The sequence below is a fragment of the Anastrepha ludens genome, chromosome 5 (assembly GCF_028408465.1).
Source record: "Anastrepha ludens isolate Willacy chromosome 5, idAnaLude1.1, whole genome shotgun sequence".
Classification (NCBI taxonomy): Eukaryota; Metazoa; Arthropoda; class Insecta; order Diptera; family Tephritidae; genus Anastrepha; species Anastrepha ludens.
This window is the reverse complement of record NC_071501.1, coordinates 20,632,731-20,646,120: the sequence shown is the minus strand read 5'-3', so window position 1 is coordinate 20,646,120 and position 13,390 is coordinate 20,632,731. Positions and strand designations below refer to the sequence as shown.

Below are 13,390 nucleotides of genomic sequence, written 5' to 3'. Positions count from 1 at the left end.
GTCTACAAAGTCTACAATGAAATAATTTTAATAAATTTAATTTCATTTTTTAAAATAAAATATAATATACTTAAGACGATTTTAAAATTTTAGGTTTTTTTAATTTTTTTTTTGTAACTTTCGAAAAAATTAGAGAAAAGTTTAAGGAAGGTTTTTATTTTCAAAATGACAAAAACACAGTTTACCAAAAACTTTTTCAAAAAATAAATTTTTGAAATAAAAAAAAAAATTATGAAATTGTTGAAAAGAACCAAAAATATTTGACTTTAAAAACTCCATAACTAAATTTTAGCATTAAATAAATCGCAAATTCAACAATTTTTCTCACAATTTTTTTCAGTTTACTTCTCTTTATAGTCAAGTCTACAAAGACTATAATAAAAAAATGTAATAAAAGTTGTTTAATGTTTTAGAATAAAGCATATTTAAAAAAAAACTGGAAATTTGAGGAATCTTTTGTCTTTTTTGTGATTTTCGAAAACATTAATAATGAAAAAATTTAATGAAAATTTGAGGGGAGTGCTTTACCAAAATGGCAACAAAATGCTTTTTTTTGCAGAAAATAATTTGTTTTACAGAAAATTTTTTTAAAATATATATTTGTATCCTAACACACAAACACAAATATTATAAAATTTTTAAAAAGACCAAAAAACTACATAATAAAATTTTTAACATTAAATAAATTGCAAAATTACAAATTTTTTTCACAATTCTCCAATATATTGTAATTGTTATTATAGTGAAACCTGAAGAGACTATAATGAAAAAATTGTAATATATTTATTTTTATCTTTTAAAATAGAATAAAATATACATATATAAATTTTTTTTGTTGGAAATTTCAGGAGTTTTTTGTTGTTGTGATTTTCGAAAAAATTCGTATAATAATGAAAAAATTTAATGAAAATTTGAGGGGAGTGTTTTGCAAAATTTTGAAAAAAAAAATTTTTTCCAGAAAAATTTTTTATAAGAAAAAATTAAAAATTTAATTAATTTCCAGAAAATTTTTTTTTATTGAAAATTTTAGTGGAATAAAATTTTTCTTTTTTTCAAAATTTTTTGCAAAACACTCCCGCAAAAAGTTTTTTTTATTTTACATTTTATTCTGAAAAAAAAGTTAATTCTAGAGAAGAACGAAAGATATTTGACATTATAAAAGAAAAAAATAAATTTGTTTCCAGAATTTTTTTTTAAATACGGTGTATATTTAATTTAAATATATTTTATCCTGAAATAAAAAAAAAATTATAAAAGTGTTGAGAAGAACCAAAGATATGAGTTTAAAAAACTTCAAACCAAAAATTTCAACATTTTCAAATAAATCGCAAAATTACAATTTTTTCATAATTTTTTTAAAAATAAACCCATTTTCAGAAAAATTGAAAACCATATTCCCAATACTTGGACCACTAAATATGCTAAAAAATGCTCTGAAAAGAAACAATTTTCGAAATAGATTTGTTGTTAGTTTTTAGTTTGCTTTTACTAAAAATTTTTTTCCAAAACACTTCTTGCGAAGACCATCCGCCTTTGCGAGCTTCAATTAAAGCAGAGCACTCGTGTATTCTTCTAAGATATTTACACCCAATCTCTCTCTTTCATTTACCCTCTTTTTCTCGTACTGTTATTCACGCTAACAAGCGATAATTGTCGAATTGAATTAGTCACATTTAAAGATCGCGCAGATCAGCTGGAACCGTACAACAGCTGTATAATGTAATTATGATTATTGTACGAATGCAGAGACTGGGCGAAATTAATGAATCATTTAACCCTATCGACTTCACAACCGACTGATTAAAGCACAGCTTTATGTAGGCAATTTATCAGCAGTTATGCTGCGCGCTGCACAGAATGGCGCATGAGGAAAAAGATGAGTGGTTAATTCAATAGAGGCAATTTGTGACCGATTGGTGAATTGAAATGTTCAACAAGACGCAGAAAATCTTGTAGAGCGTAATTGAATAAGAAAGAAAATAAAATATTTTAGGGCTTGTTTCAATGTTGTTTCAATTGTATTTGCAATGACTTTTCACGTAGTTGAAATCAAGCAGCAAAGCAGAAATTAATTTTATTTCAATATTTAATTATTTTTTATTTCTTTTTTTTGCAGCAAAGATCGGCATTTTCTACACAGCCTTCTATGGTGTATTGGCTGCACTGGTGGCCATTTGTATGTGGGTATTCTTTCAGACGCTTGATCCGCGCATACCCAAATGGACTTTGGATAGTTCCATAATCGGCACAAATCCAGGTGAGATAAAGTGATAAGCTCAGTAGAAAAAAGAGTTCACAATAATTGCGGCGTGAAATACTGAAAAGGGGTTTATTGATTTTTTATATTATTTGTGTATAAAAATATAGTTCATACTACAAAAAGAAAAATGATATACAATAATTCAAATTTCAAATGATGAACAAAATTTAGAAAAATTCAACAAATTTGCATTAAAATTTTAAATTTTTTAATCAGACAAAATCAAATCAAACAAAATCAAAAGTTCTGGACAAGCAGTTCAATATTGGTGTAATATTGTGCCAGTTTAAAGTTGCTTAAATAAGTTGAAATATTTTTTTCTTTTTTGCTGACTGTGTCATGCTTCTTCTTCCATATAACGAAAGCTCGAATATTTTCTTACGTGTACCAAAACTGTAAAAAATTTACCCTATTTCTGAACCACTTTCACCTTATTACACAAAATTTAATAACCGACTGAATAATAACTGAATACTCGATTTTTTTTTTTTCAAAATTCAGATTGAAAAATTTTTCAATTTTTGTTTTAACTTCATACCAAATTTGAAACTTTAAGTTATGTTGTTTTTGTTTTTGACTGTACGAGTATCAAGGTGAATTTAAATTTATTAAAAGTGGTGTTGTTAAATCAGCTGATTTTTTTTTTTTTTTCGCCGTGTCCATGTGGCTCTCAGCTCAGAAAGAAACAAGTCGAATTCATTATCTGTTTTCTAGATTCTCAATAAATTGCTTTGACAATCAAACGTACAGAATATTTTTGTTGGTGTAGCGCCACCATCTTTAATGAATGCGCCTTGGACTGTATTATGCCTTTTCTTCTATGTAACGAATGCTCGAGATTTTTTTTAAGTGCAAGAAAATTAATTAAAATTTTGGGCGCTTTCGCTTCATTACTACAAAATTCAATGGGCTATAAAACTGAATACTCGATTTTTTTTTTTAAATTCTGATAGAAAAATTACAATTTTTGATGAAAAATTTTTAAATTTTTTTTAACTTCACACCAAATCTTAAACTTCAAGTTATGTTTTGTTTACTTTTTTTTGACTGTATTATGTCTTTTCTTCTATGTAACGAATGCTCGACATTTTTTTAAGTGTAATCGTAACCGTAAAAAATCAACCCTATTTCTGAGCCACTTGCGCTTGATTAAAACAAAATTCAATGGCCATAAAACTGCACACTCGAATTTTTTTTTTCAGAATTCTGATTGAAAAATTGTACAATAATTTTTGGTGGAAACTTTTTGATTTTTTTTTTTTAACTTCATGCCAAATTTGAACTTTTACTTCATAGTGTTTTTTTCTTCTTTTTATTTTTTTACTGTCTTTTCTATGCCTTTTCCTCTATGTAACAAATGCTAGAAATTTTTTTTGGTGTTTTTACGCGCAAGAAAACTGTAAACAATTAACGACATTTTTAAGCCACTTGCGCTTCATTACAACAAATTCAAACGGCTATAAAACTGATTCTCCAATTTTTTTTTCAAAATTCTGATTGAAAAATTTTAATTTTTGGAGGAAATTTTTTTTAACTTCATACCAACTTTTAAATATAATATTAAGTTGTGTGCTTTTTGTTGTATTGTAAACCATATTTTTTGATAAAAATTTAAGAATGAAAAAAATAAAAAAGAAAAAAGATAAAAAATGAAATATGAAAAAAAATAAAAAATTAAAAAAATTAAAAATTAAAAAAATTAAAAATTTTTAAAAATAAAAAATTAAAAACATAAAAGAAAAAAAATTAAAAATAAAGAAATAATCGAAACTTGCCATTACGTCGCGCTGCTATTATTATGAACACAGGTGTACATACATGATACTAAAATTCGCAAATCTTAACAGGTCTTGGCTATCGCCCATTGCCACCAGAGGATAATGTTGAAAGTACGCTGATTTGGTACAAAGGTACGCAGCACGAGAATTACAAGCACTGGACGGATTCTTTGGATGAGTTCTTAGCAGGTGAGCGCAGTTGACATACTAGACTCTATTCAAAATAGGTCTCTAAAGTATGCATGAACATCTGATTAAATATATACTTCTCTACCCTCTCATTCGCAGTCTACAAAGTGCCTGGCTTAACCCCCGGCCGAGGTCAGAATATCTACAACTGTGACTACAATCAACCGCCACCAAAGGGACAAGTTTGCGATGTGGACATTAAGACGTGGACTCCCTGCACCAAGGAGAACAATTACAGTTACCACAAAAGTTCACCATGTGTCTTCTTGAAATTGAATAAAATTTATGGCTGGATACCGGAGTACTATAACGACTCGAAAGATTTGCCCGTTAATATGCCAACGAGTTTGAAATCCTACATCAATGAAATTGAAACATCGCAAAGTCATAAGGTTGCCTGCAGGAAGCTGCTATTTCACTATATATATTTGTACATATTTTAATTATTCTTAACTGAAAAACTACTTTTTTCCAGTTGAACACCATTTGGGTTTCATGCGAAGGCGAGAATCCTGCTGATCAAGAAAATATTGGCCCCGTCAATTACTTGCCAATTCGTGGCTTCCCCGGCTACTTTTATCCCTATCAGAACTCTGAGGGTTATCTCAGCCCGCTCGTTGCTGTGCACTTCGAACGACCGAAGCGTAAGTTTATTGACATATTCGACCAGGCTCTGTAATTGAAATAGTTGATTCTGAAGCTTACGTGCATAAAAATAGGACTTGCTGATACAGTCAGAAGTAAAAATTCAAATCACTTCATATCAGAGTACTTTTAACCAGTATAGCATTGCTATTCTAACAATTATTTCGCAAAATGTAGAAACGTATTTTAAGGCTCTTGGGTGTTGAGGTCAGAAAAAATCAAATCCAGGTATACCAAATGCAACATTTACGGGCTGAAGGAGTTTGTTCCTTTAACTTATCAAATTTTGTATTGGAAACGTTTCACTTGGCTCAAGCGATATTCTTTAAATATTCAAATATTTACTATTGATACTCGGCTCATCCCTGGCTATAACATATCAAATAGAAGAAGATTTTTCGAAAAGCGAACGTCAGGGAATCGTAATAATGCCATGAAAAGTCTTCTTATAAAAGCCATCTGCCGTTTGGTGGAAATATAAAACGTACGTGCCTTCGCTTGCAAGAGAAGTTCAGTACGCACCTAAGTGCCCATATTCGATGGACCCATGTGTTTGTTTTTTAAATTTAAATAAAAAAAAAAACACAATTTTTTTGATGTTGACGATAATAATCATTTTATTTGGTTCAAGTAGATTTGTTAACATCACTTTTTGAATATGATATCTCTCAAATGACCGCCTTGAGCCTGTACGGCGTATTGTGTCCGTTTTGCAGCATTTTCCATAGTTTTAGCTAACATTTCGGCTGGAATAGCGGCTATTTCCTCACGGATGTTCTTCTTGAGCTCTTCTACGGTCTTTGGCTTATTAATATAAACCTTTGATTTTAAATATCCCCACAAGAAGAAGTCAGGTGTCGTTAAATCGTGCGAAAGCGATGGCCAGTCAAAATCGCCATTTTTCGACATCAAACGACGAGGAAACAATTTCTTCAAAAAATCGTTTGTGGTGCGAGCTGTGTGTGGTGGAGCGCCGTCTTGTTGAAACCAGAACTGTCTCATATGCTTTCGACGAATAATTGGCATCACAAAAGTGGTTATCATATCGCGATAACGCTCCTGATTGACGGTAACAGCTTGACCATCTTCATTTTCGAAGAAAAACGGCCCAATAATCCTTTTCGCACTAACGCCGCACCAAACAGTGGGTTGTTCGTCGTAAAGAGGTACCTATTGAATTTCGTGAGGATTTTCAGTGGCGTAAATACGGCAATTTTGCTTGTTTACCGTCCCATTCAATAAGAAATGAGCCTCATCGGACATGATGATTTTGTTCCAAAATTGCTCGTCATCTTCAGCCATTTCGATGACTCTTTGGGCCCATTCCAATTGTCAAGGCTTGTCCGCAGGCAACAATCTTTGCGTCAATTGAATCTTATAAGGGAATAAATGCAAACCAATGCGGATAATTCGTTGTAAAGTGGTCCGAGCAATGCCCAACTGCTGAAAACGGCGATTATGGGATGTCCTTGGCGACGTCTCAACACTGGCGCGTACAAGAGCATTATTCTCATCCGATCGCCTTGGTCGGTTTTGATTTGGCCTCACCAGTCGGAAACCTTTCGTACAAACGTTTAATGGTGTTCTTAGAAGGCGCACTTTTCACTTTATTTAATTTTTTATACGCACGTTGAGTTTTCACAATTGACTTCTTTTGTTGAATGTATATTTCAACAATTTGGGAGCGCTCGCGTGGCGTGTACTGTTCCATGGAAAAAATCTGCTTGGACTCTCGCTTCCAACGCGGTATGACATTAAGCTTTCTGACGTCTCTGTCAAAAGACACAGGTTTGCCAGATGGGTCCGTCAAATATGGGCAGCCCGTTAGAGGCGACATGTTGCAAAGTTGTAAGTTTTTGTTTATGTTTCAATTTTTTTTTTTCTATTTTTATAGAAATATAGTACACATTACAACAGAAACCATATAACCTAAAGTTTCACACATTGTAGGAAATTAAAAAAAATTTCAAATTTTTTAATCACAATTCTCAGAAAAATTTCGGACGGCAGTTTTATAACTCATCTCCTGTCGGCCTTTTACATACATTTTTTCCATATAAAAAAAATGTCGAGCAGTCATTATATGGATTATATTAGATTTGAGTGGGGTTAGGATTTGAGGGTGTAGTATAATGGCGTTCCAAGTACTTAGTTAGGAAGGCCATTGTACTACACCCGGATAGATTACAGTAGATAGAATAGAGAGACAGGTTAGATACAATATGGATGCTAAGATGGAAAATCGGTTTGTGGTCACTCTTCTGCAAATCTTTTGCGTTCATTGATAAGTCTTAAGAGATCCGGAAGAGGAAAGTGTGAACTGTATCCATACTCAGTATATCACACCTCAACAGCCTAAGTCTGATTCTAGAAAACGCCGTACAGCTACAGAGAAAATGCTCTACAGTGATCTCATTCTCACGTCAGCATAGACATATTGGGTCGTGAATGATTCCCATGATAGCCATATGCCGACCACAGGCATTGTGCCCTGTGATTACATGCACCAGTACTCTCAGGACGTTCCTACTAAATTTTTGGAGAAAGGTCGTTAATTTCCTGTTTGGTTCTTTCACAAAGCCCTTGGCTACTCTGCAGGAGTAAAACTCAGACCAACTTCTGCTATGGGTAGACCCCATGAAGTCGTTATTCCATAGTTGAATCGATGCAGCATTAACACCTATAAAGGGTTCAGGGCCTAGTGGCATACTTGCACAGCCTTCATTAGACAGTTTATCAGCCAACTCGTTACCGCAGTGTCCAGGTATCGAAATAAGACAAACTTTTTGCGTTTTGCAACACTGTTCAGTTTTATTTTATATTTACCATTTAATTTCGAAGAGCAGCTTGGTTTAGCAATGGCTCTTAGTCCAGCTTGACTGTTACTACAAATTCCAATACTACTACCCCGCCACTTTTTCTCAATTAGCCAGTATGGGTCATTCAGGATGGCACAGACTGCCGTTAAGAATACCGTAACCATCCTTCCTATAGCGTAGGAGTACTTAGTGTTTTTGTCTAAGTACCATCCAGATCCGCTACCATCACTGGTTTTGGATCCATCGGTGTTCGTAGTGGACTGAAATCCCGTTAATAGGTTCTCTGGACTTAACCATTGGTCTTTATCTGAGAACGAGACATGATACTTCCTACTAAAGCTAACATAAGGCAACCGATTTTCCGCTGGCATCGAGCACAGTGTGCACTGCTTCGACAACTGGTAGCTTATCTGCAAGTTCGGGATGGCATTAAGGGCATCTTAGCACCTGTGATACCCACGCACACACTTCTCTGTAGCCTGCTTAGGCATTTTACTATGGAATAGTAGCCATACACCAGACTACAGAGGCGTATGAAAAATCAACGCGAATTTTGAGGGACTTTAATCATACAATAAATGAATGGGCGACAAAACTGCTTCCCAAAATTTTACTAAAGATTCTGATTGAAGTTTTGACGAACATTTTTGAATTTTTTTTTAATTTGTACACAGTTTGAACCTTTCGAGTGGCTTTTGTTATAGTACAAACTCTATTGCTATAAATAGAAATAAATTATATAAAAAAAAAAACAAATAATAATAAAAAATTAATAAAATAAATAGTCAAAACCTCGAATAATTTCGCATTGTTATTATTGTAATTGCATATATTATATGTACAACGGCCACCGTAGCCGAATGGGTTAGTACGAGACTACCGTTCGGAATTCACAGAGAAAATGTAGGTTCAAATCCCCGTAAAACACCAAAATGAAGAAAAAGTTTTTTCTAATAGCGGTCGTTCTTCCGCAGGCAATGCCAAACCTCCAAGTGTATTTCTTCCATGAAAAAGCTTCTCATAAAAATAAACAAATATCTTCCGTTCGGAGTCGGCTCAAAACTATTGGTCCCTCCATTTGTGGAACAACATCAAGACGCACGCCACAAATAGAAGGAGGAGCTCAGCCAAATACCCAAAAGGGGTGTGTGCGTCATTTATATACAATTATAATATCTACTATGCTTCCGAAATATTGTGAGGATGTGCACACGTGGGATCCCACCCAGGGGCTATCTAAATCTTACTCTGCACAATTTTGGCTTTGTTTTCTTGGTAGATGTTCTTACGATTCTTAAACTTTTGCGCCGTCTCAAATACGTCTTTTCAGATAGTTTTCTGCGTATTAGTAATAAACAAGCCTGCGAGTTAGACAAGACAAGGTTTAATAACGATGTTTAAAAGGGTCATTCATCATCATTTTTAGCTAGACAACCCTAGTCGGGTCTTCACCTGCTGCAGCATATACCGCCTTGGTTTCGTGTCTGAGTCATCCATGCTTGAAATGCCAAAAAGCCTGCGACTTCATCTACACCGTCAATCCATCTGAGCGACGGGTGAACTCTTCTTCTAAGTCTGTGGCACTTTTCCAAAGCATATTTGTTGGGGTAGATAATCGGTATTAGCCCGTAATATGTGACCTGCCCAACTCAGTTTGTAGATCATTTTTGTGGCTATTATAAACGGGTGCATGTGCAGTTTTTGGAGTTCGTGATTGTAGCGCTTTCGCATTCGCCTCTAGCCACATATCACGCCAAATATCAGCAGCTTCTGTTTATCCGCATCTCTGAATAACCAGATTTCACTACCATACGAGGGGTACCTTTTATATTTCGGGATTTGCCAACCCTGGTGTTGCAATCTGGCAACTGACAGCTGTATCGCAAAGTTTGACATTTTTTGGCTTTTACGTACTCAGAACGCCTTGAAATACCAGCGCTATTTGTGTTGTTTACAGTAACTTAAAAGATTCATCTCGGTCCAAAAATGGAATTAAATCGTGAACATTTTCGTGCGATTATTTTTTACAACTTTCGAGGTGGATTAACTCAGCAACATTGCATGGATGAACTTAATTCATTTTTTGGCGATGAAGTTCCATCAAGGACCAGTGTTTATCGATGGTATGGTGAATTCAATCGTGGTCGTAGTTCACTCCAAGACGAATTTCGTGAAGGTCGTCCAAAATCAGTTGTTGTTCCGAAAAACATTGATGCTGTGCGCGAACTGATATTGCAAGATCGTCATGTGACCTATTGTGAGGTTGAAACAATCTTAGGCATTAGTGGGACCAGCATACATTCAATATTGCATAAACATTTGACTGTCAAAGAAATTTGTTCGCGTTGGATTCCACACAATTTGTCAATCGCTCAAAAAAAGGCTCGTGACGATTGGTCGAAGGAAATGCTCAAAAAATACGATCGCGTGGCTTCGAAAAACGTCTATGACATCGTGACAGGTGATGAATCATGGATTTACGCGTATGAGCCCGAAAGTAAACAGCAGTCGACTGTATGGGTGTTTCAAGATGAGCCAAATCCAACAAAAGTTGTTCGCGCACGAAGCACTTCCAAGCAAATGGTCGCCTGTTTTTTCAGAAACCGTACTACTAGAACAACGCAAAACAGTAAATTCTGAGTTGTACACAACCATTTGTTTGCCAGTTGTCTTCCAAGAAATTAGGAAAACCAATCGCCAAAGACGGATCACTCTTCACCAGGACAATGCGAGCTCTCACACATCGGCTCAAACAACTGCATTTTTGAGCACCCAAAACATCGAATTAATGGGTCATCCGCCGTATAGTACTGACTTGGCACCGAATGACTTCTTTTTATTCACGTACGTAAAAAACAAACTGAGAGGTCAACGTTTTTCGACACCTGAAGAAGCGGTTGCGGCATTCAGAATGCATGTTTTGGAGGTACCTCGTTCAGAGTGGCAAAAGTGCTTCGACAATTGGTTCAAACGCATGCAAAAGTGTATAGATCTTCATGGAGAATATTTTGAAAAACAATAAAGTGATTTTCGATGATTAAAATTTGTTTTTGTTCTCTAATCCCGGCATATAAAAGGCACCCCTCGTATAGCAAAGTTGGAATTTGATTAATTGAGCGGTACAGAGAAATCTTCGTTGCTGTGAGGGAAATTTTGTGGTCATGATCAATGGTTAGTCGTAGGCACTTAAAGTCCTTCACTACTTCAAAACTATAAGTATTTGACCCACATTGTGTCTGGCATAGTCCGAAGAAGTTGAACTAAGGGCTTCAGTTATTTCTAAGCCCATATTTTTTGCTGTTCTTTTTATACTTTGGAAGGCTCATTACACAGCCAAATTTTTAGAGATTTAGAAACAAATTTGTTGATTTGTCAAGTAATCTTATCATGGAAATACATGAGCTCTTTATAACGGGATCTGCTGTTTCTTCTCAATCTCTTAGCCTTCCGTTCTTTCTCTTAGCATAGAAATTATTCATAAAAATCTCTCCATTCACAGGTGGCATCATCATCAATGTCGAATGTAAGGCATGGGCACGCAACATCATACACGATCGCAAGGAGCGATTAGGTTCCGTGCACTTCGAGTTGCTGATCGACTAACAGAGTGTGGGCAAGATTTTCAATGTCTACAACATTTAGAGAGCAACAAAACGAGGCCGCAAACGTTGCGTCGTACAGGAGCAGCATAGATTTTTCAGCATTATTGTAAACATAAAAAACTTATAAACATATTTATATACCAAGGAGCTATGCAGTCGAACGATTACTCTCTATTATAAATACAAACACACACACACATGCATACAAAAACAGGAAAAAAAACACTGAATTTTTAGAACAATGCAAGGGTTCTATATTAATGAAAATTACTGCTATTTTTCTAATTTTATTTATCTATTTGATTTCCATTAGTTTATGTGATTGCTTTTGTTTATCTTTTAAGAAGACAATGTAACTATGTGTAAAAATATGAGAAGAAGAAGAAGAAAAAACCAATTATAGAAATCGTTAAATAATACCAAATGTATGTACTTTCGATCACTGTGAAACGATTTTCTCTACACTTTATGCCACAAATACGAGAATGACGTACAACACTGTGCAAACTCTTGACAAACCCAATTCCTTCTAGACAAACCATAAATCCCCAATCGAAGCATAACTTAAATCTCAAATATGGATTGTAAATATCTACAGACGTATCCATACGCATACATATATACATATAAACGAGTACCAAATGCGAGTAGTACGAATTTTAGCTTTTTCTCCAAAATATACAAATGTACCTATGTATGTAGATGTTCTCCGAAAATTTTAATTTACCGCTTTTAGGGGCGCTCATCGAAATTCGCTTACATTTACGCGAGTATTACACTGCACTGTACGTGCATGCATACATACACACATACATACGTTATGCAAGCACACACACACTTTTATCGGTGGACTTTTGACAAACAATTTTTTTTGACTTTAAGCGGCGTGGATTTGGGTTCAATAAAACTTCCTCGTTCATAGAAAATTTCAATATTTGCGCGTACAGCCGCACACAAATTTTCTCTTCTGTATTGAAGTACAGATATCCCATCAGAAGCAATTAATTTAGTGCTTGATGAAAAGAAAGTGCTAAGTTGCCTTAAGTTGTTTTGTCAAAGCTACACAGATATTTTATTGTATTTTAAGTTAACTGCCATTGTTATTTTGACGATTTCCAGTATTGAACCGCAAATAATTTGGTACAAAAGTCAGTGGTTTACAGATGAGAAAAATTGTTTCATTTAGCTTAAGTTGAATTTGAGTTGTTGTTGCTTAAAAATTTAATTAATAAATAATTGAAAATACAAAATAAAGACGTAAATAAAATTAAAAAAAAGTTGGAGATTTTATAAGCGAAGCTTTATAAGAACTCGTTAAAATATATGGAAAGAAAATTCGAAATAAAGGCATGCGAATATTATCAAAACGGCGCTTTAGTGCTAATTGGAGAGGCCAAACGGGTACTAATCTGGGTCAGCCACTTCAGCTACCTATATTCGAATATTATGCGAAACTATTAATTGCGGTGGGGCTTAAGATTTCACAAAATACATTACATACACATACATATACACACGATGTATTGTCATACAACACGAAGCAATTAGAAATTTTCGAAAAGCGCGATAATTTTAATAAAAACTCGCAGCGTGACATTTTTTCACACACTTGAAAATTCATCAGGCCAATGAGTCTGATATATGCACATGTAGTGCTGCAGAGGATTTTCATGGCTACCAACAAAAGACACGGAATTTCAAAACCGGTATTTCAAATTCGAAGTAAAAAAGTCGGGAAGAAAGTTCCAGGTCCTTATAAAGATTCTTACACATAGAAAACTGGGCAGTCTGAAACTCTTTTGATTCGAATTTCGGGAAATTCTGCATTTCGAAAATTGTATATAAAAAACGGCGACCAGTTTTTCGAAATTTTTCGTCAGAGAAAAAAAGAAAGTAAAAGAAAGCGGATACCAAAATGCGCAATTGCAATGAAAAATGTAGAAATATGTAATTTCTTAACTTCTCTGTTTTTTTCTAGCATTAAAAAGTAAATGATTTCGAAAATCTAATCATTTCATATCAAGAAGTTTTTTCGATATTCTTTGCTACAAAAGCATTCGCTACTAAAGAAGGCAGGCATCCAAATTTTAGAAGAAA

The 13,390-nt window shown here is 34.3% G+C and overlaps 1 protein-coding gene across 3 annotated transcripts in view; it reads left to right on the top strand.

Annotated features, from left to right (window-relative positions):
- The window catches only part of LOC128862801 (sodium/potassium-transporting ATPase subunit beta-2), a 44,023-nt gene extending 30,895 nt beyond the window's left edge, over positions 1-13,128 (top strand). For all 3 annotated transcript variants that reach the window (XM_054101545.1, XM_054101547.1, XM_054101546.1), the window contains 5 exons: positions 2,117-2,257; positions 4,108-4,227; positions 4,327-4,619; positions 4,703-4,871; positions 11,191-13,128. In XM_054101545.1, the coding sequence (XP_053957520.1) occupies positions 2,117-2,257; positions 4,108-4,227; positions 4,327-4,619; positions 4,703-4,871; positions 11,191-11,294 (827 nt within the window). In that variant the 3' untranslated portion in view covers positions 11,295-13,128. The remainder of the gene's footprint in view (positions 1-2,116; positions 2,258-4,107; positions 4,228-4,326; positions 4,620-4,702; positions 4,872-11,190) is intronic.
- The last annotated feature ends 262 nt before the right edge of the window (positions 13,129-13,390 follow it).